At 38.0% G+C, this 24,971-nt stretch overlaps 1 protein-coding gene across 1 annotated transcript; it reads right to left on the reverse strand.

Annotated features, from left to right (window-relative positions):
• Positions 1 to 10,373: 10,373 nt before the first annotated feature.
• Positions 10,374 to 21,853, reverse strand: LOC114629439 (membrane-spanning 4-domains subfamily A member 4D-like). Its single transcript, XM_028777458.1, has 6 exons — positions 21,690 to 21,853; positions 19,996 to 20,115; positions 17,465 to 17,521; positions 14,523 to 14,639; positions 12,473 to 12,574; positions 10,374 to 10,871 (listed from the first exon to the last, which is right to left on the reverse strand). Exons 1-6 carry the CDS (start codon positions 21,822 to 21,824, stop codon positions 10,731 to 10,733), a joined length of 672 nt encoding a protein of 223 aa, XP_028633291.1. The 5' UTR covers positions 21,825 to 21,853; the 3' UTR covers positions 10,374 to 10,730.
• Positions 21,854 to 24,971: the final 3,118 nt, after the last annotated feature.

A 24,971-nucleotide genomic window follows, 5' to 3' on the forward strand; every position in this document is an offset into this window, starting at 1 on the left:
TATCTTCCTTCTAAGTAGTATTTAATAAACTGTCTTGATTACTAATGATATTACAAATTATAATATTGATGGATAAAACATTTCACAATGTATAATAAAGTATAATAATAGTAACCATGACCTTGGGCTTTGATATAGCACTTTATTATATGCTAATGCATTACTGAACACAAAGTAATATATGATCAATTGTAACAGTTGATCATTTTACAGTAATTTTTGGTACTTTGTTATGCACATTTTTTCAGTAATTCCTCAGCTTCTGAAAAAAAACTACCTGCACACAGTATTTCAGTATTTCTCACTGGTTAATTGCTACTACTTTTAGAGCCTTTCTCATCTCTTCTAACCTTCTTCTAGACCATTGGACTTCTCTAACAGTGAATGTGTCCAGGGTATTACTGGAAATTTTTAGAAAAGTAATAGATCAGCATAGGAACAAGCAGAAAAGTTTCAACACATCAGGAATGACTTCAACTATCCTGTACTCCAGATACAGTCATGAAGATAGGTGTCCCTGTGGCTTTCAGGCTCTTGAGTAGGCTGACTTTGACATAATTAATTTCTCATGGGAATCAGAGCCAGCTGCAGCAACTGTACCCCCACACTCTGAAAACTTCCTTCCTTCTTTCCTTGAAGTCAGCCAGAAGGAAGCTAGGGAGTCAGTTTGAGCCACTGAGCACATCAGAGGGTTGTGGTGTGGTGATTCCCTGCAGTTTTCACAGTATGAAAAAAAAAGACACCCAACAACAACAACAACAAAACAATTTAGGAAGAGACAATAATGAAACTCGGCTCAGCTCCAATTTGTTGTAACTGGTACCAGACCAAGACTTCTAGATTTTGGCCCCAATTGCTTTACTTTAGCCATATTTAAACACAGCATAATTTTAGAACAAAAGGTATTTAGAGAGCAATGAACTCAGTCCCAAGCTCACAACAGTTTAACATTACATTCAGGTCCTTTACAATGTACACCTGGATTTTTTCACAAGTAGGGGTGCTGTTGATTCAGAGATACTGCCCAAGATTTAGGCTCTAGAGAGCTTGACTGAGGTAATCATTATGCCTGTGGGTTTCAGAATTGGCCTGGCCCTAAGATAATGTTGACTTCCCTTAGGCTGTGGTAAAGCACAAGAAGCACCACTCATGACAGTGGTTTTTGTGTTCTAAAAGCAGTGCTCAAGATTTAAGATTGAGGGTCTGCAATAAGTCAAAACAAATTCTAGGAGATGTGGGCAGATCCTGTCTCATCAAAGAGCAAAGGATCACCAGGTTGTAAACCTACATCATTCCTGACATTCTCTGAAGAACAGCTACTCATCTCAATGCAATGAAGATGTAAGCCACCTGTTTACCTGTCCCGGCTTCCCCAGTGCTTATCTGTGTGCACAAGGCTTTTTTGTCCTTTACAGTTGTGAATTCTACAGTTCCTGCATGAACACTTCTGCTGAAGACACAATCTAAGGCATTATTTTATCATCTGGAAGTCGCCTTTGTCCTCAAGGTCAGAGCTGCACAGAGAGAAAGGCCTGCTTCAATTCTGTAGAAGACTGAGAGACGAGCTTCTCTTAGAGGTTTATCCTAAACTTCTGGAGCAGGTTTTATGGGAACAACTGTTGCCATAGGTGGGATGTGTTCTTCTAGCTGGGTCGCTGTGTGGCCTCAGTGGGTGAGGAAGCCTCACAGACACTTAAAGTGCCAGGGTGAGAAGATACCCAAGTGGCCCCACCCACTCAGGGGAGAAGAGGAGTGGAGATGGAGGAAGGGTTGTGAGAGGGGGGAGTTGCTGGGAGAAGGGCAGTGTGCAACATGTAAAGTTAATAAGTTAAAAAAAAATCGTGGTGTTTCTTCTTCTTTTCCTGGATGCCTATTGTCACTGTTTCTTTCACATCATGCCCGGTGCCCTCATCACTGTCCCAGAACCTAGTGAATTAGTGAGGTTCAGCTGCTCTCCTGAGCTTTAACCATGGTGATCTGTAGCCTCTTGAGGGCAAGCACACCCACGTTTGTCTGCAGGGAAATAAATTAGTTGAATCTGTCTACCCAACATCCCCTTACCAGTCTGTTCTTCATTTCACACTATCACAATTTGAAGTGTATGTAAAGACACTTAATAGGGTACATGAGACAATACATGTAATACCACTATGACAAAGTCCTTTACACTGGACAGATGAGTGGTGGTTTTGCTGGGTTACTGCATACCTTCCATACACTCGTCCATTCTCAGGATCAATCTTTCCTCTTTTCCCAAACTAGGGCCTTTGAACTTTATTTGGAAAGGGTACATCTATAGTCTGAGCAAAACTCCTCTCCCTAGTCTGACCTAATTTTCATTCCGCCTTTACATTCTTGGTGGTCTCCAGAGTCTGAGTGCTGCTCCTTAACCTGAAGATAAAAGACTAACAATATGACACTGTGACTAGTCATCTAGGACCTTCTATTCAGTCTTTAAACAGCTTTGCAAATGTTCTGGTCCTCTGTCCACATCCTCTGGGAAATGCCTCTTCAGAGTTTGCATTCATTTAAAATTGCCATTTCTCTTCTCTTTCCTAAGCCAACATGTACAGTCTCTATTGGTTAATAATTTTCTCCTTGTTTAACTTGTCTCTACTATAGGCATCTGCTGCCTAATGTAAAATGCTTTTCTGATTCATTGTTAGGCTTTCTACTTTTGATCCTTACTTTCCCATTCTAAGGAATTATAGTCATGTGTAGTTTAACTGCCTTAATTCTACCTCAAAATAATTCTCCTGCTGTCTTAACCCTCTTCCTTTAATAATGATCACTCTTATACCCATCTCAGAACAAATGTCTGAAACTGAGTTTTAACCTGTCTCTGCTACCCTTCCACTACCCAGACTTCTACATTACCACTTCCCTCCCCCACAATGTTTTTCATTCACTTTTATTAAAGAATCAAGCACTCAAAATATCAATCAAACTGCTGCTTATATAACTATTCTTTAAGGTGTTAAGACTTTGAACCAATTTCTTCTTTGGTCTTTTGATGTAGGATCTCATGTAGTCCAGGATGGCCTCTAACTTACTATGTAACAGAGGCTGGCCTTGTGCTGAGATTTTAGGCATACATGACAATCTCTTCCAACTTTTGGTAGATATTTACCTCATGTGTTATACATGATCATTTCTTGTCTTTCCCATTGACTACCTTCCAGCTCAAGTCTTCATCAGTCTATTTTTCATTCATCACATGTGTCTTACTAAAGGATGTACACACTCACAGTGTCCCTGATTTTACCTATCTATCTCACTAGAGTGAATGATTTAATAATATTCTCTATCACCTACTACTCACCAATTGGTAAAGAAGACTGCTAGTGAATGTACTCATGAATGAGATGATATCTGTCTTTTCATGAATCTTTATGTCTTTGAGAAACCCATTATTATTGAGGGTGCAAATTATGCATAGAAAATTATGTGTCACACACACACACACACAAACACACACACACACACACACACACAGAGGGGGGGGCTGGATATTGTGGCTATATACCATGTACAACTATAGCTATTGAGGATTCTAAAAGGAACTAAGATCCAAATACTACTGGATTATCTAAGTTTGTTTCAATTCTTGGTATAATTCTTCCTTTCTCTTTTGTGTGTGTGTGTGTGTGTGTGTGTGTGTGTGTGTGTGTGTGTGTGGTTATATACATACAATAAAAGCTCACTTCTGTTCTTCTGTTTCCATGACTTTCCAGAAAGGATGACATAAAACAAGAAAACAGGAGTAGATTCTGGAACTACTCAGAAACATTTTTGAGATATATCTTCTCTAGCCTGTGTGTGAAATTTCCCAATTAAACCAGCCCACTGTTTATCCTCTAGAACTCCACATCCAAAGTGATTCCTGTCCACTGTAGAACCACAGACACCTCTGTGGGGAGACAGGTGGCTCCAACAGGATATAAAAGCTGTGTTATCTCCTGTCATCTTTCTGTCTTACATGACACAGAAAACAGTCTCCTAGACTGCCTCACTATGGGGTAAGCATCTTGTTCTCTAGAGAGAAGCTCAGAATTTTGTTTTCCTCAAGTGTGATTCCAGGGGAAGAGTGCAGACAGGATAAGAAAGTTGAATGAATTCTTTTTCATTTTTTAAAATCTTTTTAATTAATTAATTTATTTATTTTAAACTCCAAATTTTATTTCCTTCCTGATCCATCCTCTGACTCTTCCACATCCTATATCTCCTCCCCACACCCCTGTCTCCACAAAGATGTCCTCACCCCCCACAACCCACCACACCAGACCTCTAAACTTCTTGGGGCCTCCAGTCTCTTAAGAATTAAGTACATCTTCTCTGACTCATCCCAGACCCAGCAGTCCACTGCTTTGTATGTGTTGGAGGCCTCCTATCAGCTGGTGTAAGCTTCTTGGTTGGGGGTTCAGTGTTTGAGAGATCTTGGGGCTTCAGGTTAATTGAGACTCCTGATCCTCCTACAGGGTCACCCTCCTCCTCAGCTTCTTCCAGCTTTTTCCTAATTCAACCACAGGGGTCAGCAGGTTCTGTTCATTGGTTGAGTGCACATATCTGCATCTTACTCTTTCAGCTGCTCATTGGGTCTTTTGGGATGGCAGTCATGATAGGTCCCTTTTTATGAGTGTTCCATTGCCTCAGTAATAGTGTCTGACCTGGGGCCTCCCCTTGAGCTGGATCCCACTTTGGGTCTGTCACTGAAACTTCTTTTCCTTAGGCTCCACTCCATTTCCATCCCTGCAGTTCTTTCAGACAGGAACAATTTTGGGTGAGAATTTTGTTTGTGGGATGGCAACCCCCTCCCTCACTGGATGCCCTGTCTTCCTGTTGGAGGTAGGCTCTCTACTTTCACTCTCCCTACTGTCAGGCATTTCATCTAAGGTCCCTGCCTTTGCGTCTTGCAAGTCTCTCACCTCCCAGGTCTCTGGTGCATTCTGGAGGGTCCCCCAACCTCCTACCTCCCAAGGTTCCCTGTTTCCATTCTTTCTGCTGGCCATCAGGGCTTCAGTCCTTTTCCCACACAATACCAAATAAGGTTCCCCTCTCCCCCCCCACACACACCCCATACACTTTCCTTCCCTCATCCCTCTCTCCCTCCCACTTGTGACTGCTTTCTTGTGACTGAGGTGTCCATACTCGGGCCTTTCAACTTGCTGACCTTTTTGAGTTCTGTGGACTGTATCTTTACAGTTTTAGGAAATGCAACCTTGCAGCTGTAGGAAAAATGCTTCTTTTTCTCTTTCCTCTACTTACCTTTTGAACTAATGTATTCTTTTGGTAAGGAAAGAAGTAAAAACCCAAATGCTTCAAATGGAGAAGGAAAAATGCAATATTTCACAATAACATCAGTTTTGCTCATAATATCTGTGGCTTATTGGGCAATAGGAAAGATGCAGCTGTGGATACAGCCTGGCCACTGCTGTGTGCTGCGACCAGATTCAGAGAACAAGGATTGAGAGCCTAGCATAAGCACTTTCAGTAACTAACTGGAACATCCCATCCATAGCTGAGTACTCACTTCCTGTGATGAGAACAAGGAAGCAACAGGGCACAAAGAACAAAGAAAGAGCTGCATGGAAGGAAACTGAGAACTAGTTGAATTATTGCAATCTTCACGGGTATGACCCATTACCAACAGGAAGCACTGCTGTCTGACTCTATGGGTAAATGTTGTTTGTTTGGTTGGTTTGGTTTGGTTTAATTTTTGTTTTATTTGAAACTACTTCAGATCAACCATTTTCTTATTGGTACTGGTCTTAAATCAATTGTTTTGCATTTTTGTCTTATGTAGAATTTTTTATGTTTTTTATATGTGTTTACTGCATTTTATGTGTTTTTTTTTGTAGGATATGTATATGTGCACAACTTGTTGACCTGTGCTGCAAAAGTCAGAAGAGGGCGTTGGATCCCTTGGAACCTGGGTTAAGATTGTTGTGAGCCACAGTATGGATTCTGGGAACTGAAACCAGGTTTTGTCCAAGAGCAACAAGTGCTCTGGACTGCTGAGTCATCTCTCCAATCCAATTTCTTATGTTTTATGTTAATATTTTATTTCTGAGAACTGTCTTGATATATCTATATTAAAAGTTAATTTAAGATAATTAAGATAATAAGTAAAGAAATAGCAGCAGGATTATGGTTTTGGTAAGTTTTTGGCTCATAGAACACAGCAGTACCTGCAGAAATATCCTGGCTGCTTGGGAACATGAAAATATTTTAAACTATGCTATGCTATGCCAAATTAATGCAGGATCTAGACTTATTCTATAATAAATATTGACACATACTTAGCATCAATTTATCTAAGAATTTACTGACGATTATTTCTTTTGGGGGAATTTAGCCTAATAGCAGAGTCTTTGGATTTTGCTTTTAACTAGAAAGGTAATGTGAATATTCAACTGAAAGGCAGTGTAATCTTCAAAGCCAGCCTTCAGTGATTTAGTTTCACAAGTTAAGCCTCATATTTGAAAGATTCAGCAATATTTCAAAAGAATGGCACTACATGCAACTATGTGTTCAAAGATATGAGCCTTAGGGGAGGTTACAGCATCAATCCAGAGTAATAAGTGATTTTTAGGTCATATGTTATATATACACATAAGTATATGTATAATTTCTATACTCTCTATATGCACACTATATATATATATATATATATATATATATATATATATATATATATAGAGAGAGAGAGAGAGAGAGAGAGAGAGAGAAGAGAGAGAGAGAGATGCATTACATCTATATAAATGTACACATGCATATAAATGTATATATGTGCCTTTTGAACGGGACAGCAAAAGGACAAGATGTAGCTACTAGTGTCTCCTGGTTTCTATGGAGGATTTAAAATAGATACAAGATTAGGATTCTAGTTGTTGCACCCAGAGACTGAGTTACCATTGTTTCTGATCTAAGTTTGTGTGGTGTTTTCCTTCCTATAGTAGTTCTACTGGGTTCCAGAGGGAAAGGTACGGTGGCAAAGAATGGCTTTGCCAAATGTGCACCACAAAGGCCATGGGGGGTTTTGAAGCATGGGGCTGGCCTGGTAGTGACCTGCTAGTGGGAATTTAGAGAGCTGGGTGAAAGATTTTGGAGCTCCGAGTCAGAGAGTCTCCATGAGATAAGAACAGGCTGGCCACTGCCACCAGTGCATAGCCCACTAGACTGCTGGGGCAGAGAGAAGCTGGGCATAGTGTGGGATGTTGCTGTTCTTTTTAATATTTTCTACAATAGGTGGCAGACCAACGTGTTGAGCAATAATCTCCTAAAAATTCAAGATTATTAGCCTGAGAGAGTTTTACTTTTTAAGTGAGTAGCTGGGGAAGCACAGAGATGAGTCACATGGACTGTAGGTTGAAGAGCAGGAACTTTGAAACAAGAAAGATACTCTGAAGTCCCCTGCTGTGGAAAGAGTCAAGACAACTGCTCTGAGTCAGGAGGAGGAGGGGAGTTGCATACTTCTTAGGACAGAGATGGATTGAACTGTGAATTTATAAAATTGGGATTATTTGCTTTTAGGAAAGATTTATATACAAATTTTGTCCGAAATATGTGGGGATTTTTGCCTGGTTCAGAACTAGGATATGAAAAATTAGTCACTGACTCCAAGGAGAGAGGATAACTACTTGCTATGACAGCTATTAATTAATAAATATCTGTAGCTCTAGATAACAGGTATTAATAAAATTAATTTCTGTGGCTCCAGGCAGAGAGTCGAACAGTAAGATGGTATGAAGATAGTTTGCTTTAATACGTCCTACAGGATACTCAAATTCTGTCTAACATGGGCTCCACAGAAATGCTGGTTTTAAATCCTGCTTTGACTAGCTGCCTGCTTATAAGCAGGTATAGATAGAAGTGGAAATCAATTGTCTTAAAGATGGTATAGAGACATATTGCTTTAATACACCTTACAGGATACTCAAATTCTGTCTAAAGTAGGCTCTATGGGAATCTTGGGTTTTTATCCTGCTAGGCAAAATAGAAAAGGCTTAAGAATAGGCACATACAGTATTTTAGTTTACTTCATTTGTTTTTGATTGTTTTAATTTTCAAAATGGGTGTAATCTTGAGTTTTGTTGCTATATTATTCTTCTGGGAGAGAAGTCAGTATAAAGGCTTTTCTAATTACTGGCTCAAGGATATGCTGATTTGGGAGAAAGTGTTTTGTCTTTGCATTTTAAGAAAAGGTGATTAGTATCTATACACCTTCCAGAGTAATATAGGTCAGAGTTGATAGTGGGAGATCCTCAGAGAACTGGATTCCAGAGAGTCAAACCAAAAAAGTTATCTTGATGATATTATAGTTTTATTTTGAGATTTGTATATTACAGAATATACAGCCTTTCGGAGTCTCATTGTCAGACATGCTGAACTGACCTGCTTGAACTCCTGATGTCTTGGATTTTCAGCTAGATCCAGTCAGGACCCAGACATTAGAATCTAAATCAATCTTTGGTGTGGCTTTCTTAAGGGCAACTAACTCCCCCATTTTCCTTCCCCTTCCTCCCCCATTCAAAAATATCTCAATGCCCATATTCAACTTGAAGAAGTTATGAAGAGTAGATGCCCCAGTTCCCTGGGCTTTGGGGATGGAGGAGGTTTTTCTAAGGTTATCTTTCTAGGAAATTTAGAAGTGGCCATAATTGGAACAGGGAGATAATGGCTAGAATTGATTATATAGCCATAATCTCATTTGGTAGAAATCTTTATAATTGTTACTAAGTTGAAATCATAATTTTTTATTTTGATACAGAATTTATTTTGGTAAAGAGTCAAGGTTTCATTGGTATAGATTTCTTCTACTGATACAAAATTTTATAAGTGCAAGGCTTGGACCCAATCCTTCTATAAATGCCATTATAAACTGATCTGAGATGATTACACCTGTGAGTTAAGGGCCAAATAGCAAATTCATGGCTCTGAGTTTATTGTTAGGGTGTTTTCAAGATATTTAATTAGAATAGCTGAGAATAGTTAATGGAAAACAGTCCAGATTACTATACATAGATAGTTGGTTTTCAAAAACGTCAGAAATCCAGAGTGTGACATTTAATGTTATTTATTCACTTGTTGTTGAGACAAATCTGCTCCTAACAGCTTCCCATTTGTGGATTCAAAGAAGCAGCTGAGCATCTATACTTCTAGGTGAGGCTGTACATTGTGGCTAAGTTGCCACTAGGCAGATATTGCCAATCTCTTCTGCAGACCTGTACGTTCTTGAAAGGACACAATTTACAGATTAGGACAGCATAGTTCTGCCGAGACAGAATAGGCTAGTACTTAATGATTCCTGTTTTCAAAAGTCTGTCAGATGATCCTGGGCCAGAAGGCTGAAGACAGATGCTCCAACTTCCTGACTTACTGGGGCTGTATAAGTAGGCAGCTGTCTCTACAATTTGTCTCAGTTCTGGAAGCTGTGTTAGGCTTCCTATATCTTCAAATACTTGTTAATTTTCAGATTTCCGACAGGGTTGAAAGATTACTTATAGTCTCATAGTCAACCCAGGCTATTTAACATTGAGAGAACAGATTTGAGAGGATGATTTTCAGATAGCATACATTCTAAAGCCTGGTGTAGAATTATAAGTCTTTTAAATTAGGATAGATGACAGTGTTCTATTTTATTGACAAAAATGATGAACTGGGTATTAGGTCTATCTTGTACTTTATAAATTACAAAATGGTAATAGTTGTGCTCAATTTATATCTGAGATAAAAGAGTCTTTTAAGTGGTCAGAAAGGGTCAAGTTTTGTGGATGGCTCTGTGCTGTCTAAATTTTGATGTTAATTTTTGCTTTCCTCAGAGGGGCTGTAGACAAGGAGTGAGTCACATACTCAGGTGACTTCTTATGAAGCAATCCCCTAATGAATAAAGAAGCCAATCACTGGGAAAGTAGGAGAGACTTCTGGATTGGATAGGGGAAGAGAGAAGGAAGAGAAGAGAGAGAGAGAGAGAGAGAGAGAGAGAGAGAGACAGAGACAGAGACAGAGACAGAGACAGAGAGACAGAGAGAGAGAGACAGAGAGAGAGTCCTTTTGGATGGGGACAACAAAAGGATAAGATATAACTACTAGTGTCTCCTGGTTTCTATGGCAGGTCCACCAGGATTCACTAAGGGAAGATTTAGATTTAAAACAGATACAAGATTAGGATTCTAGTTGTTTTGCCCAGAGATTGAGTTACCATAGTTTCTGAATCAAAAACAAAACAAAAAACAATGTATGTATGAGTGTTTGTGTATTTTAAGGATCAGGTATTATGATTTCAGTCAATCCTCTTTATTATAATTTTTTACCATATAAATTAAAGTATATACTATATTATTATACGATGAATATGCACATAGAGATTGAAATTAGTTGCAATCATTAGTAATTTAATATACATGTTGTTTTACACACTTTATGTGTTTGTACATGTTCAAAAGCAGTTAAATCTATTTATTTAGCAAAAGCCCCCAGGAAATATGAACTCCGGTCTTCACTCTTTACAAAGAGAACTCACTTCGCTAACAGTCTGTTTGTTTCAGTTTGCTTTCAAAACTTCTTTGCCAATTCATCTCCTCTTGTACATACAATGAATGGAGGATGTTAAAGTGTTGTTGACCTATTAAATGTTTGACTGATGTATTTACAGCATATCTGATATTCCCCCAATAGCCAGTGCAATGAAGTGTTAATTTCCCAGGAAAATGCACACACACACACCAATATTAGACTATTTCTCCTGGGTGATTCTTGTATACATTTTCTGGAAAATTTTTCCCTTGGTGTTCTGATGGTAGCAATGGTTGAAGTGTCATGGCAGGTGCCGTTACTGTCACAGCAGAATTTGATGGTAGCACTACAAGAACCTGTGAATGAATCAAAATGTCATTGAGTCACTGAGTATAGTCAGTGCTTCCATTTCTATACCCTATAGTGTCACTTTTACTAGTGTCTACACTATGGCTACTAAGCTGATCAAACATCACACTAAGTAGTATGTGGGCCACTTCTTGGACCATCAGGTGTTGCAGACCTAGGACACTCTTTCTGTGGCAGCTGAATAGCTGGTGTTCTCAGCTGCATCTTACAGCATCAGTCTTCTGTGTGAATGGCTTATTTGAACCAATGTGTCACAGAGAATGACAGTGGCATCTTCCAAATTAGTTTACTCCTGTGACAACTGCACATCCAGGCATAGTGTCCTTGAAGTTCTGCACACATGGCAGTGGCCCAGCATGGCAGAAGCATCATGAAACATGGAAATGTATTCTGACCTTTAAAATCAAGGGACATGGGACAACAGTAGAATGAAGATGATTTACATACTTAAGCAAAACATGTGCCTAGGTCACTGCTTTTGTGGGTTAACACACTAGAGGACAGTAGGAACAGCATTCTTCAGCTCTAGGGAGCAGTTGCTGGATTACACTAGCTTCTTATACAAGCTTTGAAGTAGCTTTTCCGGAATACTGTATTCATGGTCTACTTCCTGGCTGTTTTTCTCCTCCTATGTATGTGACTTTCTTCTCCCTATGTGACCTTCTTCTTCCTTCTTGTTCTACAGAAGCCCTTGGGTTAAGAAAATGGCCAGGTGTGAACAAACTGAAAGTTTCTGAGAAACAATAGCCCAACCAACTCTATGAATGCAGTTTAGACAGGAGAATAGGGACTAGAAAAGATTAAAGTGGAGGGAATGAGACTAGATTTGATAAAAATGCATTATATTCAAGTAGGGCATATACAATGTGAAAGAACCCAGTACACAGAAGACTCTGAGCTCTTCTTCACCTAGGCTTCATCTAAGGAAGATAGCATGCTGGATGAGGTTGTGGGGCAGTTGGTCATCCAGATACAAATAATAGACTAAGTCTATAATGGTCCTATAAAAGGTGCTTCATTCTGTGGCTGGATGTCCTTCAAGTTCTTTCTACAGCTCACTAACCCCCTTCCAGTTTTTAGGGATGCTTTTCTTTCCTTGATAAACTGTCTCTATTTCTAAAATGAGTCCCTGGTTCAGAACATTGCTCTGGATCTGGAAATGGGTAACCTATGAACTCAGAGGGGTGCCTTAGCACTCCTAAATCGGTTTTCCCAGACTTTCTGGGCTTTTGAGGTCTTTCCATCTTCCCTCTGCCTAGAGGATAAAGGGATTTTCAGCTTGTCTGTCCCATTTTGCTTTGTTTGTTTGGATTTCCCTCCTTCAAACTGTCCTAAAAGTGTCCTTGAGTTTCCTTTTGAGTCTGGCTTTAAACTCTATTATTAATGAAACTAGGAAACCCAGAGGGAACCTGTTTTCCTGCTCACATGGCCTCTTAAGACTGATCAGGGGACAAGACTAAGCTGTTGATGGTTTTGATTGAGCAACTTAAGATAAAAAGATGTGTCCTTGTAAGTTGGTAGATTTGTGTGACTGATTACAGAGCAATAGATACTTACTAAGCATCACCCAACAAGGACTGCTACTCACCTCACTGGAGTTACAGCAGGAAGCTTTACATCCAAATGCAGAGATGGACACAGCAATGCAGAATTCTAGCATATTTAAGATTAACATCAAAGCATCCAAACCCTAAAAACAGATTCATACCAAAGAATGTGAAGAGTAGAGATTACATGTTTGAACTATGCCTTCCTCCCCCTAACTACCATGCCAATGAAGGAAGGCTCTGTCCATGGGTTTTGAAATACAGCTTTTGATACAGTCCAAACCCTAGACAATTTCTTGGTCTCCTGAATGTCACTAATTTATCAGAGACCCCTAACTCCAAGACTGATGTGCTCTGTGCTAGACAATTCACATGGAGAAAACAATAATATCATTTCATATTTGAAGAGGATAGTCTTTCTGGATAGTCCCAGCCCAAGGATAGGGTTAGCCTGGTTTACAGTGAGAACAGAGGTTTTTTATTAGATAATATAGGCAGAATATCCTAGCCTGTGCAGGCTGTCCAAGTTATTATGACATCTTTACATCTAGAAGTAAGATCCTGAAGAATTCTAGTCTAAGAGACTCAAGATGCTTCAGTGTTTGTCTAGAAAATAGAGGACAGAATGATGAGCCAAGAAATGTGGACAGAAGATAGGAACACAAAAGCCGAGAAAGTTACTTTTTCCTGATGCTCACAAGGAAGACAACAGCCCTGTCAACAGTTGATTTTATGTAATCAAGACTCATTTTGAACTTCTGTCACCTTGTAATAAAATATATCTGGATTACACACTACTTTGGTAGTGATTATCACAACTATGGTAAATCATTGGAAAGTTGTGCACCACACCTTTTAGTATTCACAGTATGTGGCTTTGTCTATATCTTCACCAAGCCAAAGGATGAAAATGGAAGAAAAAAGGTGGCACACTTATGCTGAATTCACCTGCCTTGAACTGGTGACTCAAATTGGCAGCTTTGAATATTCTCAGTGATCAGAGATGGCCTCTCTCATGTGATTTAGTCCATTGATCAGGAGCTTGGCACATGTGAGATACTGATACAGTGGACTGTGAGAATATTTGTATTGGTTGTTTTCATCTTTGCTCCTGCTTCAACAGATCCTGCTTACCCTCTGGGTTCAGGCCTTGTGGTAGGCACGAGTGGAGAACAGCAAGTAGGAGAGATAGCAATTTCACATAACATATAATTTAATTTACATAAACAAGTACAGGCTGGGCATGGTAGCTCACAACTATAATCTCAACATTGAGAAGACAGGCTGGATTTTAACCCAGGTATAACCTGGGTTACGTAACAAGACTTCAATCTCTAGCAATATCAATCACACCCATTGAAAACATCAACAAAGACAAAACAAAACAAAGGTAGATTTCACCATAAGTAGCAGATGTATATGTTTATAATACACTATTATAAGCTATAGGAATTATCATATTTCTTGATCATTTTGGCTGACCATTGGCAATTTCTTGTGGCTTGCTCTGGTCATTTGAGTTAGCATACACTCTATCTGCTCTTTCTTACAAAGAGCTTATACCTTTAAACCAAATTTACAAAGATTATAAGTTATACAATCTATCTTTTTATCCCAAGAGGGTTGACATCTCCCACCATTAGGAACTTGATTTTATTTTGGATTTTTCTGGGGCACCAACTGAAGATCAGACATGACATATCCCTACGGTGGAGAACTAGCCATGTTAGTGATTTTCTTTCTACTCAGTTGCAGACAGAAGAGAAATAATGAGGTTTCACGTGATCCCTAAAATACTGTCCTACTTTTCTATGTTTTCAACATCACAAATTGATTTATTTTCCTATTCTCTTTTATTTTTTCCAGTAATTTATTTTTTATTTACTTTACATCCCAATCACAGCCCCTCCCTTCTCTTTTCCCAGTCCCTACCCTACAAACACTTCCCCTTATTTCCCCCTCCCTTTCTCCTTAGAAGAGGGGAGCCCACCTTAGGTACCACCCCAAATTTGATCTTATGATCAGAATGTTGACTGTTGCTTTTGTAAGAGTCAGTGAGCCCTTTCCTCCACCAACTGAGTGAATACTTACCCTGGTGACTCCAAAACTTCCACGAAATGCACCCACAACCAAACTGACAACACCCATTATACTTGCAGCTGCAGCCAACACAGAGCTGATAGTGTTCAAAGTTAGACTGCTGATGACCTAGAAAGGAGTGGGAATCAGTTATCAATGGCATCCTTTGTATGGCTCCATCAATATTTGAAGTACATCATTTCATCCTCTTCTTGCCAAAACTAGACTCTGTGTGTTTCCTTATAGTATCTTTACATCCAATCTTTTGCCAAAAAAAATAAAACATAGTAACTGTTATTTCTAAGACTAAATCTTTCAGATGACTCTCAAGAACACAAGATGCTCTTCAAATTTGCTAGTAAAATTTTCAAAGTCTTTGACACATTATCTGGAAAGCCTGTCTGTCTTTTTCCATCACACTGTGCTTAAAATACCTAACTGTTCTTCTGTAAATGCTGATGGCAATGTCTCTCTTGCATATTTCCTTCTATACTGTAGATATAGCTCTGAAATTCTCTTCTCATGGTTCAGTTAAATAAACTTCATTGTGTGAAGTAAAATTCAGCAAACTGGACGTTTGCTGCATCTAGAACATGAGCTGCATGTTAGTGGTCAGAATTGATGAAAGATGCTAAGAAGGCAGAAAGGATTTAGCCCAGGTTTAGGAAAGTCATCTTGATCTTGCTACACAAGTTGATGTTTACATGTTCCAGGAAGCAAAATTCAAATGCAGATTTTAGAGAATGAAATAAATTGGTGAACTCTTGGCTATTGACCTTATCAGCTTTATGATGGACATATCATTGTAACTGTCTTTTTTGTTGTTTGTTTTTTGTTTTTTGTTTCTTTAAAAGTTTTCTTCTGTTTATTTTTCTTACATTATGTCTTAAACTCTTCTATTATTTTTATTTTTGAAATTAAAATGCAATTACATCATTATCCCCCTCTAAGTACATAGATACAATCTTCTCAGTTCATATAATTTTACATCTGTGTATATGATTGCATGGCTGACCACTTGGTATTGTAGAACCAGCTGGGGGAAGAAGCTCTTCCCTGTTTCTCCTGTCTCCAGCACTCCTTAGTTCCTGAGTTCTCTGTGCAGGGTTGAGGCCCCAGGAGACTTCCCCTTCCATGTTAGCATGCTACTGCTGTCATCCTTTTTCAGGTCTTGTTTAGGCAGCCATGTTGATAATACTTCATGGACAGTTTCTCTCGGGTTTCTTGGAGATAGAGTCTCACAGCAAACTTGTTTCTCTGGTTCTTATATCATCTCTGTCATGTCCCATGCCCTCCCACTGTGATCCCTGAGGCTCAGGCATCTTAGGTGAGCTGGTTGGGACTGGGCACCTACCATGCAGTCACCTGTCCTCTTTGTACAGCAGTGGGGTTCTGTAATGGTCAAAGAGACTTCCTCTGATGAGGGCTGGTCCTCCAACACCCTTATTGAACCATGAATCCTTTAAGACTGGAATGGACTCCCATGTGTTTGCTGTACTCTATCCTTCTTCCTCCCATTCTCTGAGCCTTCATTCTTCCAGAACACTGTGCTAATCTGAGTCTCAATTCCTTATCTCCTTAGGCCAGTTTCCAAATGATGATAATACCTAAAGCTCACTTTTAAAATATTTAGGTAATATTTAGGTAGTACTTAAAGCTCACTTTTATTTACTTTCAATAACAAACTGCTTTTCTCAAACTAAGCCTTTCAAATCCTTTACAACAGAAACTTACTACTTATTGTAGAAACTAATTTTTAAAGTATGCACATATATCTATTATTGAAATTGCTGGAAAATTTTAAAGTATAAAATGTTAGGCAGAATAGGATTTTAGGGTTAGTTAATGAAACTGCCATATTTTTTCTAAGAAGAAAGTAGAGCCCAGGAAGGTCTAAAGTCATAAGCTGGCAGAACAGAGGCATACTGGGAACGTTAATCCTTAGTTACCAGTTTCCTAATCACTGAGGAGAAACGGAATATTGGCCATCTCACATGAGCGGTCACACAAATTCACTTTCTATTCTACACTTACACTCCAGCTGAAGTATTCTTGTAGGCAGAAAGATCTCCAGCTTAGTATCCTGAGAAGACAGACCATTATGACACAAATATGCCTTCAGATGCTCCAAAGTTTCGGCCGTTACTGGATTTAGTCTTGCCTGTCTCCACCCCTTCACTTTTGCAGGGTTAATCACAAGGCTGTCTCCTTTGATAGAAAAGATGCTCCTCAGATCTGCAAGTGAATACTGACTGCTGGGCTCTTGAAGTCTTGGAACTTGTAAATGTATAAACTGAAAGTAGATCTGAATAAATCCTGTAAATGTCTTTTTAAGCCATTCATTATTTTATGTTTACAAATGACTTATCTGACTATATGTACATGCAGTTTGGGCATGGCCCTGGTATCCACATATGCCAGACGAGGGCTGGAGATCCCATGGAATTTTAGTTATGTATGTATGTCTGTGAGCCACCATATGGGTGTATAGAAAAAAATCTGGGTCCTCTGTAAGAACAAGTGCTCTCAACCTCTGACTATCTGGACTCTGTAAAAAAATTTTATACTATTATTTTGGATGCAACTATAGATGGTATTTTAATATGTTGGTCAATTTTTTTTTATTTTTACCATTGCAAATATTTGAGTGTCAGTATCATGGGCTGGATCTGAAGCTTCAAGGCACATCTGTGTAAACTCCACCCGACATTTTTTCCCCTAATTCACTGCAACACCACCAAGATTCTCCCAGAAACTGCCTTGACATCTTATCCAGTCAGACATGATGAGACTTATTAGGAACCAGTAGCTCAGCTACAGATGTAAAAGTCAGGTCTTTCTAAAACTCATAGCTATGTCTTTAGGAAGATAGAATTAATTCCTTTACATATTGGAAGAATGCATACTTGATGAAATTTTTCCCTTTTGATAGCAAAACAAGCCAAAATACATACCAGGCTCTTTGTAGTATTCACTCCTGCTGCAATTGACAGGGATCCTGAGATAATGAACTGGTCATGAGGAGAAATGTCCAGGTTAAAAATCTTCATAAACAGTTGGTATAAGGCGTAGCATACTACTCTTTACTTCTAAATCAGTTGTGTCTAATAAAGTGGTCGACTGTCTGAAAAGCAGCTGTTTTCTATGTCACCACCTTCCCCATCCCCACAAGAGCAGAGAGGAAAAGTAAAATGAGTTATAGAAGAACCATCAAGGTTATTTTAATAGAGTATTTCATTTGTTTATTTTGGATGTTTGCGGTAAGGTCTTGTTATGTAGTTCTGGTTAGCGAGCGACGTGCTATGTAAACCATGCCAGGCTTATACTTGGAGTGACTCTCCTGTTTATGCTTCCTGAGTGAAAGGATTAGAGGCAGGAGCCATCAAGTGTGTCTCAAATTTTTAATACTATTTTCCCTAGGCTTCCAGTATAGGGGAAAAAGCCGTGATCCCTTTTTGTTGTTCTTTCCCCCTTTGAAGTTCTATGATTAGAATAATCATCTTTCTAATTATGCTGACAAAGATGTCTGCAATTTCTTACTCTGGAGACATTTATTTAACATTTAGATCATTTTGAAATTATATTTCGCAGATTTGAAAAGAAACAGGACTTTTTAAATTTTAAATTATCAGATCCTTTCACATACTTCTTATTAAGGTTTTTGAAAACGTATTCAACTTTCATCTTATCAAAAATTTTAAGAGCAATGAAGACTAAAACTCTCCAATCATTATAACAAGATTTTGCCAACATGACTTCAAACTAAAGAAGTTAGCACAACAAAAACAGAAAAGAAATTATCCTTGTTGGAAATGCATATTGGAAGCTGTAAATAAAATGACAACAAATTAAATTATATAATAAATGATGACTAGATTATGTAGCTCATTTGAGTCTGCCAATTTGGTCATTATTTTCAATTTAAATGAAATGACTGCTGTTAATTTGATTGAATTGAACTCTTTAGACTATCAACCAAATATATGGATGTCTGGATTTGCTTTCCAAATTTTACTTTAGGAGATTTAAAAGGTAATGGGAGTGTCAGTAGGACCACATCATTCAAACTAAGATTAACATATAGATGAGAGGCTGGAAAGTTGGATATCAGTCCATTGCTCCCCGTGCAGGCCTGAGATCTTGAAGTGGCTACTCCATCATGAACTATCAGAGTTGTTTTCCAAGATTGTCATGAGTAGGAATTAAAGACTGAAGCAGACATCCACAGTAAGGAGATAAATAAGATTCTGAGTTCTTGTTCATGGACTGAATACATCATGAGAAAATTAAGCCTCCTTAGTCTCATTTTATTTCTTATTTATACAGTTAAGGTAAAGACAAATTTCTCAGAAGTTGTAGTGATTGGTTGAGGTGGAACATTACATGCAAAAATATTTATTAATGTGCCCAGATTATAGTGCAATGTAAGCTATTAGTGGTATTATTGGGGGGGATTATCATCATCATTATTATTACTACTTGTATTAATATACAAAATGTCATGCAACTTTGAAAAATATGAGAGTTTATGGCATTCTTCAAGTCCTAAACACTTGTAAAATAATAAAGGAAAATTAAAGTACCAAGTCTACCAAATAACTAAATTTTCTCATTCTCCAGATCATCAACAAATGGAAACCTTGCAACACTTGAATAAGACTCTAAGCGATAAAATAACAAATAACCAAGTTTATGCATTTTGTTTTCTGTTTGTCAGTTCATAATATATAGGTGAGTAAATGTTTGATTTTTACACTTAATTGACACTTTGAACTAAAAAAGAATTATCTGGTGTTTATTTATAGAGGAAAGTTTTTTAGCTTTCAGAAATTCTTTTTCAAATTTTTGATTAGTTATTTTATTTACAATTGAAACAAAATTTATCTACAGTTTTCCCATTCTCTTAAGCATTTATTGAGATCTGATTGGCCAGATGCTGTTAATCACCTGCTCAGCTTCGTCCCCTCTTCTTTACCAACAATACCCTTGTTTCCTTCATTCTTTCATGGGCTTCAGAGTTTTGTGACCCCTTCCTAGCTAGAGAAGCAGATCTCAATTTCCCCAAGTTAATGGTAGAAAGACAGTTATCTTTGGTTTGAGAATATACTTGTAAAAATTTTATGACTAGTGAAACAAATAGGTCAGCAAGTCATATCGCTCTTTCTAATCAACCCTAAGATTGACTAGCCAGGAGCTCCTTAGAAAATCAGTTGTGTCAATATTTAAATAACTTTTTTGGGAGTACAAGACTACATGCTGTCACAATACATCTTAAGTGACATATTAAATAAATGGTTCACCTATCTTATATGAATGGCAGGTGGATATTGCAAAGTGAACAAGGAAGTACTGAATAAGGTTTAAATATGCTGTTCTCAAATGTATAGACTACTTGAACGAGTTGAGAGAAGATTTCACTCGAAGTTAGTATAGTAACAACAGAGTGTTATTTATCTCCAGTTATAAGAGACTGTATGTTACTCACCATTATTGGTCCCCAAATTGGGGCCATTAAGATCACTGAAATATGTGCTTCATTAAATATATTTGTCATTATTATTATTCCTAAGCTGAGGTTTATGAGAGCAATCATAACTTGTACAACCTAGAAACAAAAAATTAAAAGCATTATCCACCAGAAAAATGGTGCTCATGATAAGTACTTCCACATCACTAAGTTACCTCCTTTCATAATTCACAGATAAATATAAAATATTATTCTTTTCTCAATTGTTGTCATATACAGATGGAATGTACTAACTTATAAATCATTTCTTGGACTCTCTCTCTCTCTCTCTCTCTCTCTCTGTCTCTCTCTCTCACACACACACACACAAACACACACACACACACACACACACACACTTCAGTAATTTCAAACTTAAAGGAAATTTGTGAAGTTCTTTCCATAGATACTTTTATGGTGCCCATGATGCATCTCTGCCTCTGTTTTTATCCTTTGTCATACGCTCACATAAGAATAGTGAATTAGGAAGAAATTATACCTTCAAGAAACAATTTGAGGAAATAAAGCTAAATGCAGAATGAGGGAAATATGAAGAGCACAGGTGATCTTTAGGAGCTAGTAATGTGAGGAAGGAATGTGAGTACGCTGACCCACAATGGGGAATTTGGGTATAACTGCGTCCATAATAAAGACTCAAAGGAAATAAAAACAACATGTGAAGATGTGTGAGAGGAAAAAAGAGCAGTGTTAGAGGAGAATGAATGGGACTATATGGAAAGATTGGAAAAGAAACGTATTTATTATCATACATTGTGTCTATATACCATTAATAGTTAAAGAAAAAGAAATCACAAATTGAAATGGAGGAAACAGCTTGGGAGGGTTGGTGGAAGGAAATGGAAGATGGAAAGTGTGTAATCCTATTTTAATTAATTTTGTAAAATGGAAAAGGACAGATGTAAAATGAGTTACTCCATTGCACAAAGCACTAAGCTCAGAGTGCTCATCCTTGGAAGTATATATACCATTAGCTCCCCTTTAATTTTACTGTAAATGTAAAATTTCTCTCAATTTTAAAAAATTATTGATAATTTTAAGATAACCATATTCTATGTTAACATAAAACATATAGTACGAAAAATGATTTTATAAGAGTTAGAACAGTGAGGTAGAAATGAAATGGGTGTCTGTCAGATGGCAACTGCCCGGTGATTAGAAGCTTGGTCCAGTGAGCTCCTTCTTCATTTGCTGACCTTTAATTTGCCTAGGATGTTATTTCTTGAAGTTCTCTATTATTTTTTTAGACACATTCTTCTGGAGATAGAAGTATGTGGAGAATGGAGGATTTCTCATCATCTGAGTAGCAGGCAAAAGAAAGGCATAGCAATTGTGTGGAACAGTATGGGTTTGTCCGTCAGAGGGCCAGGCTACAGCTGTAGCTTTATAGCTTTTTCTCTACACTGAATTAGATATGATCATCTTAGAAGATCCGCAGCCTAGAACATACCTGCAGTCTCTATATTTTAAATAGATTAAACTGAAAGTCTGATGTAATAGACTAACATGTCAATTTTTAAATGATAAATATGAAAATTAAATGCTTTTGCCCTTGGGATGTATTGATGTGACATGAGAGGGTATGACATGTCTGGTTTTTTAATCGTTTATATATTTACAAAATCATTCTCCCCTGAGATTCAAAGATGTCTTACTCCGAGGACTTTGGGTTCCCCCTTCAAGAATTTCTCTTTGCTCTCATTCCACATTTGTGATTTCGTAGCAGACTTCTCAGAGGGCTGATCACCTCCAGGAACCACTGCCACGGTGGTCTGTGCTAGTCCTTGCATAGTTTCCAGGGCAGCAGAAACAGTACTGAAATAAGAATGAAAGTTTGGATGAACTTCTGGAAATGATTCAATGCCAGGTTTTCTCTTAAGGATAAATTTCAAATAAAATCTTCCCATGTTATAATAATTAATAGTAATAATAATAATAATAATGATAATAATAATAGCAGCTTAAATAAGATAGAAAAACAGTTGTTTTAATCTCTTGGTAAGAGAAGATCTTCCAATTCTATTTCCAATTTATTTTAAATGCCCATGCTTTTTCTTTATATACCCACAAATACTTTGGACTTCACTTGTCAAGTTAGTAGTTGGAGCATTTGTGGATGTTGACTTCATCTTCCAGAGTTACACCCCACTTCATCATCTCATCTGGTCCCACAACAAAGAAACCCATCGCATCTGTGCAATCTCCTCACAGAGTCTCTGGCTTCTAGTAGACACAACTCTCCTCTTCCTGTAAACTACTCAACCAACCTGCAGTGCAAGGAGAACTTAAGCAGTTTCTGGTACTTCCCTCTAGTGAGAATTATGGTTTCTTAAAAAACCCAGGTAGTTAGGATATGTGAATATGTTTTTGTCTTAATCCCACATGTGGGATATGGGGCTGCTTCAGATGTCCACAGCTGCTAACTAGGATGGTCTAGTGTTGTAGAAAGGGTGTGATTTTTTCCAATTGCAAATGTTTGGAATTCAGGGGACTCATGAGAGAGTATAAATGTGAGAATCCAGAACCCTGAGCAACCTATAGTGGCTGCTGTTCCCCCAACCTCACGCTACCTCAGCTCACCCATCTGCTGGTCACATACTACTGCTCATTCCTGCTGTTGTTTGTGCTGCTTTTGTTATTGCTGGATTGCTGTATTGCTAGATTGCTGGTTGCTGGTTGCTGGTTAGAGATATTCTGTTGATGGAGTTGGATTTGCTCAAGAAACTTGATGCCCCTAATCAGAAGGAAGTTGTATAAAGAAATGTCAACTCCCTTTCCCCTCTAAACTTCTTTCCTATCTAGTGTTGGGCGGTTGCAATGGATTAGGATGGAATTTGGGCAGAAAAGCATGTTAGATATAAGAACCCAATAAAGTAGCAAAAAAAACTATGCCTACACTTCCCTTTCATGTTCAAGAAGAAAAAGGTATTCTTATGAGAACCCAAGGTGGAGGGATTAGTCCAATTAAATGCACAACTTATTCATTTGTTGTAAAGAACCTCTGCCATGCTTCTCAGAAATACCTTCAGACCTCTGCAATGAGCTGAACTCATTGGTTGTTTATTCACTCCCCTCTTGGGACACATTTACTAACATGCAAGCATAAAGATGGGAATCTAAAGGGTGTGACTCTCTTTAGTCAAACCAAAAATAGAAACAAACAAGCCTAAATCTCAAAGTTTTTGGTAATTGATGATGACACAAAAATGAAGTCTGAGCAGAGAAAAGACTGTGCCTACGATCCAATAATCTGAAAGATGGAGAGATGGCTCGGTGTTTAAGAGTACTGGATTTTCTTCCAGAGGACCCAGGTTCAATTGCTAGCTACAATCTATAACTATAATACTAGGGCATAAATGCCTTTTCTGGTCTCTTTGAGCACCAAGCATGCATGTGGCATACAGACATACATGCAGACAAAACACCTATATACATGAAAGATCAAATAATCTGGAGTTTTCTCCTAGCTTTAAGGAAGATGGGAATTCCTGTTTACAAACATTCTTTGGATCACTTTGACTTCATCTGTGCAGGAGCTCATTGAGCACAATTGCTACCAAGCTTCTTTCTGATCTTCACACTGCTAAGAGTCTTCTCAGTGTCTTCCATTTGATGAACATCCATATTCGAGGCTTCAGCTCTTAACCTTTGAGTCCTAGTTCATATCACAGTCCATCCCAAGCGCAGACTAATCATGTCAAGTTGTGTTCAGCCTCCATCATTTGAATTTCCCCCAAACTCTGCATGGAGTAGATACTGTCTTAAATCATGGAATAATATGTAGGTGACAGAGATTAATATAATGGAAGTTTATTAAGAGTATGTGAGGTGATCAATCAATAAATTAAATATCAATTTCAGGTTTTTGATACCCTGAATATAAAAAAATTAAAACGACTTCATACAGTGCTCAATTGAGGTCTTGTTAAAGCCTTTAACTTTTCTTTTACTTTCTGTTTAATAATGTTATTTTATTCATTTATTTGTTATTTTAAATTTTTTATTATTTAAATTTTTTATTTAAAAATTTATTTTTGAGAATATTATACTTGTGTTTACATCATTTCTATCCCACCCTATCTTCTCTCCAACTTTTCTCATGATTTCCTACTTCCTGTATATTCATGACCTCTTTCCCTTTAATTACTATTGTTAAATATGCATATGATTTAACATGCATACACAATGTTGGGTCCATTTAATGTTACCTGTATGTACATGTGTTTAGGGATGACTACTTAGGATTAGATAACCCAATCAGAGAGCTCCTTGCTGGAGAAGACTGTTTCTCCCTCTCTCAGGAGCCAGTAATTGCCTATATTTTCATCTAAGGGTGAACACGCAAGATATTCTCAAGGGTACAACAGTGGCAGTTATTATCTTGAGGAGAGCCGAGAGATGTCTAAATGGCCTAAAAGACACAACAGGAGAAAATCCATGTCTGGTACTGTAAACCTAGCCATCTACCTGACTGGTGAGGTCATAGTCCCTGGAGGAGAAATTATTTCTGCCACTTTAACAAGCCTTTATCTTTTCCTTGTTCTTATTCTTTGCAACAAAAACTGCCTCCCAAGGTATAGTTAAAAAGTCAAAAGCCTAGTGTATGTAATAAAAGGTGATCTCATTTTTCTCATTTTCACCTAGACATTCCATATTTATCCAGTAAATTAAAAGTCATCATGCTGAAGCCTAGGAAGCCAAATTCCTACACTTACCTACTTCCACAATGCCTGTCCTCTGTGTCTGTGGAGGGCCAAGCTCTGGGAAGGTCCCACAGAGTCTTTGTTCAGAGCCAATGGCCACCCCACACTTGGCACCCCACTTGGCTTCAATTTGAATAATTCTTCTAGCACCTTTCTAAATCATAAAGGCTGTGTGTGATATGAATCTCTGAAAAAAACCCACTTCCTACATTTTCTTTTTTTTTTTTTTTATTG

Source organism: Grammomys surdaster, unplaced genomic scaffold (genome assembly GCF_004785775.1).
Source record: "Grammomys surdaster isolate TR1022 unplaced genomic scaffold, NIH_TR_1.0 310, whole genome shotgun sequence".
Lineage (NCBI taxonomy): Eukaryota > Metazoa > Chordata > Mammalia > Rodentia > Muridae > Grammomys > Grammomys surdaster.

What these genes read in the sequence shown, in the direction of transcription:
- LOC114629439 (XM_028777458.1), bottom strand. Translation starts at nt 21,824, where the DNA reads ATGCAAGGACTAGCACAGACCACCGTGGCAGTGGTTCCTGGAGGTGAT. An exon ending in TGAATACTACAAAGAGCCTG is followed by an intron (nt 14,640 to 17,464) that starts GTATGTATTTTG and finishes ACTCCTTTCTAG; the next exon opens with GTCATCAGCAGTCTAACTTT. An exon ending in GAAGTTTTGGAGTCACCAGG is followed by an intron (nt 12,575 to 14,522) that starts GTAAGTATTCAC and finishes ATCTGTTTTTAG; the next exon opens with GGTTTGGATGCTTTGATGTT.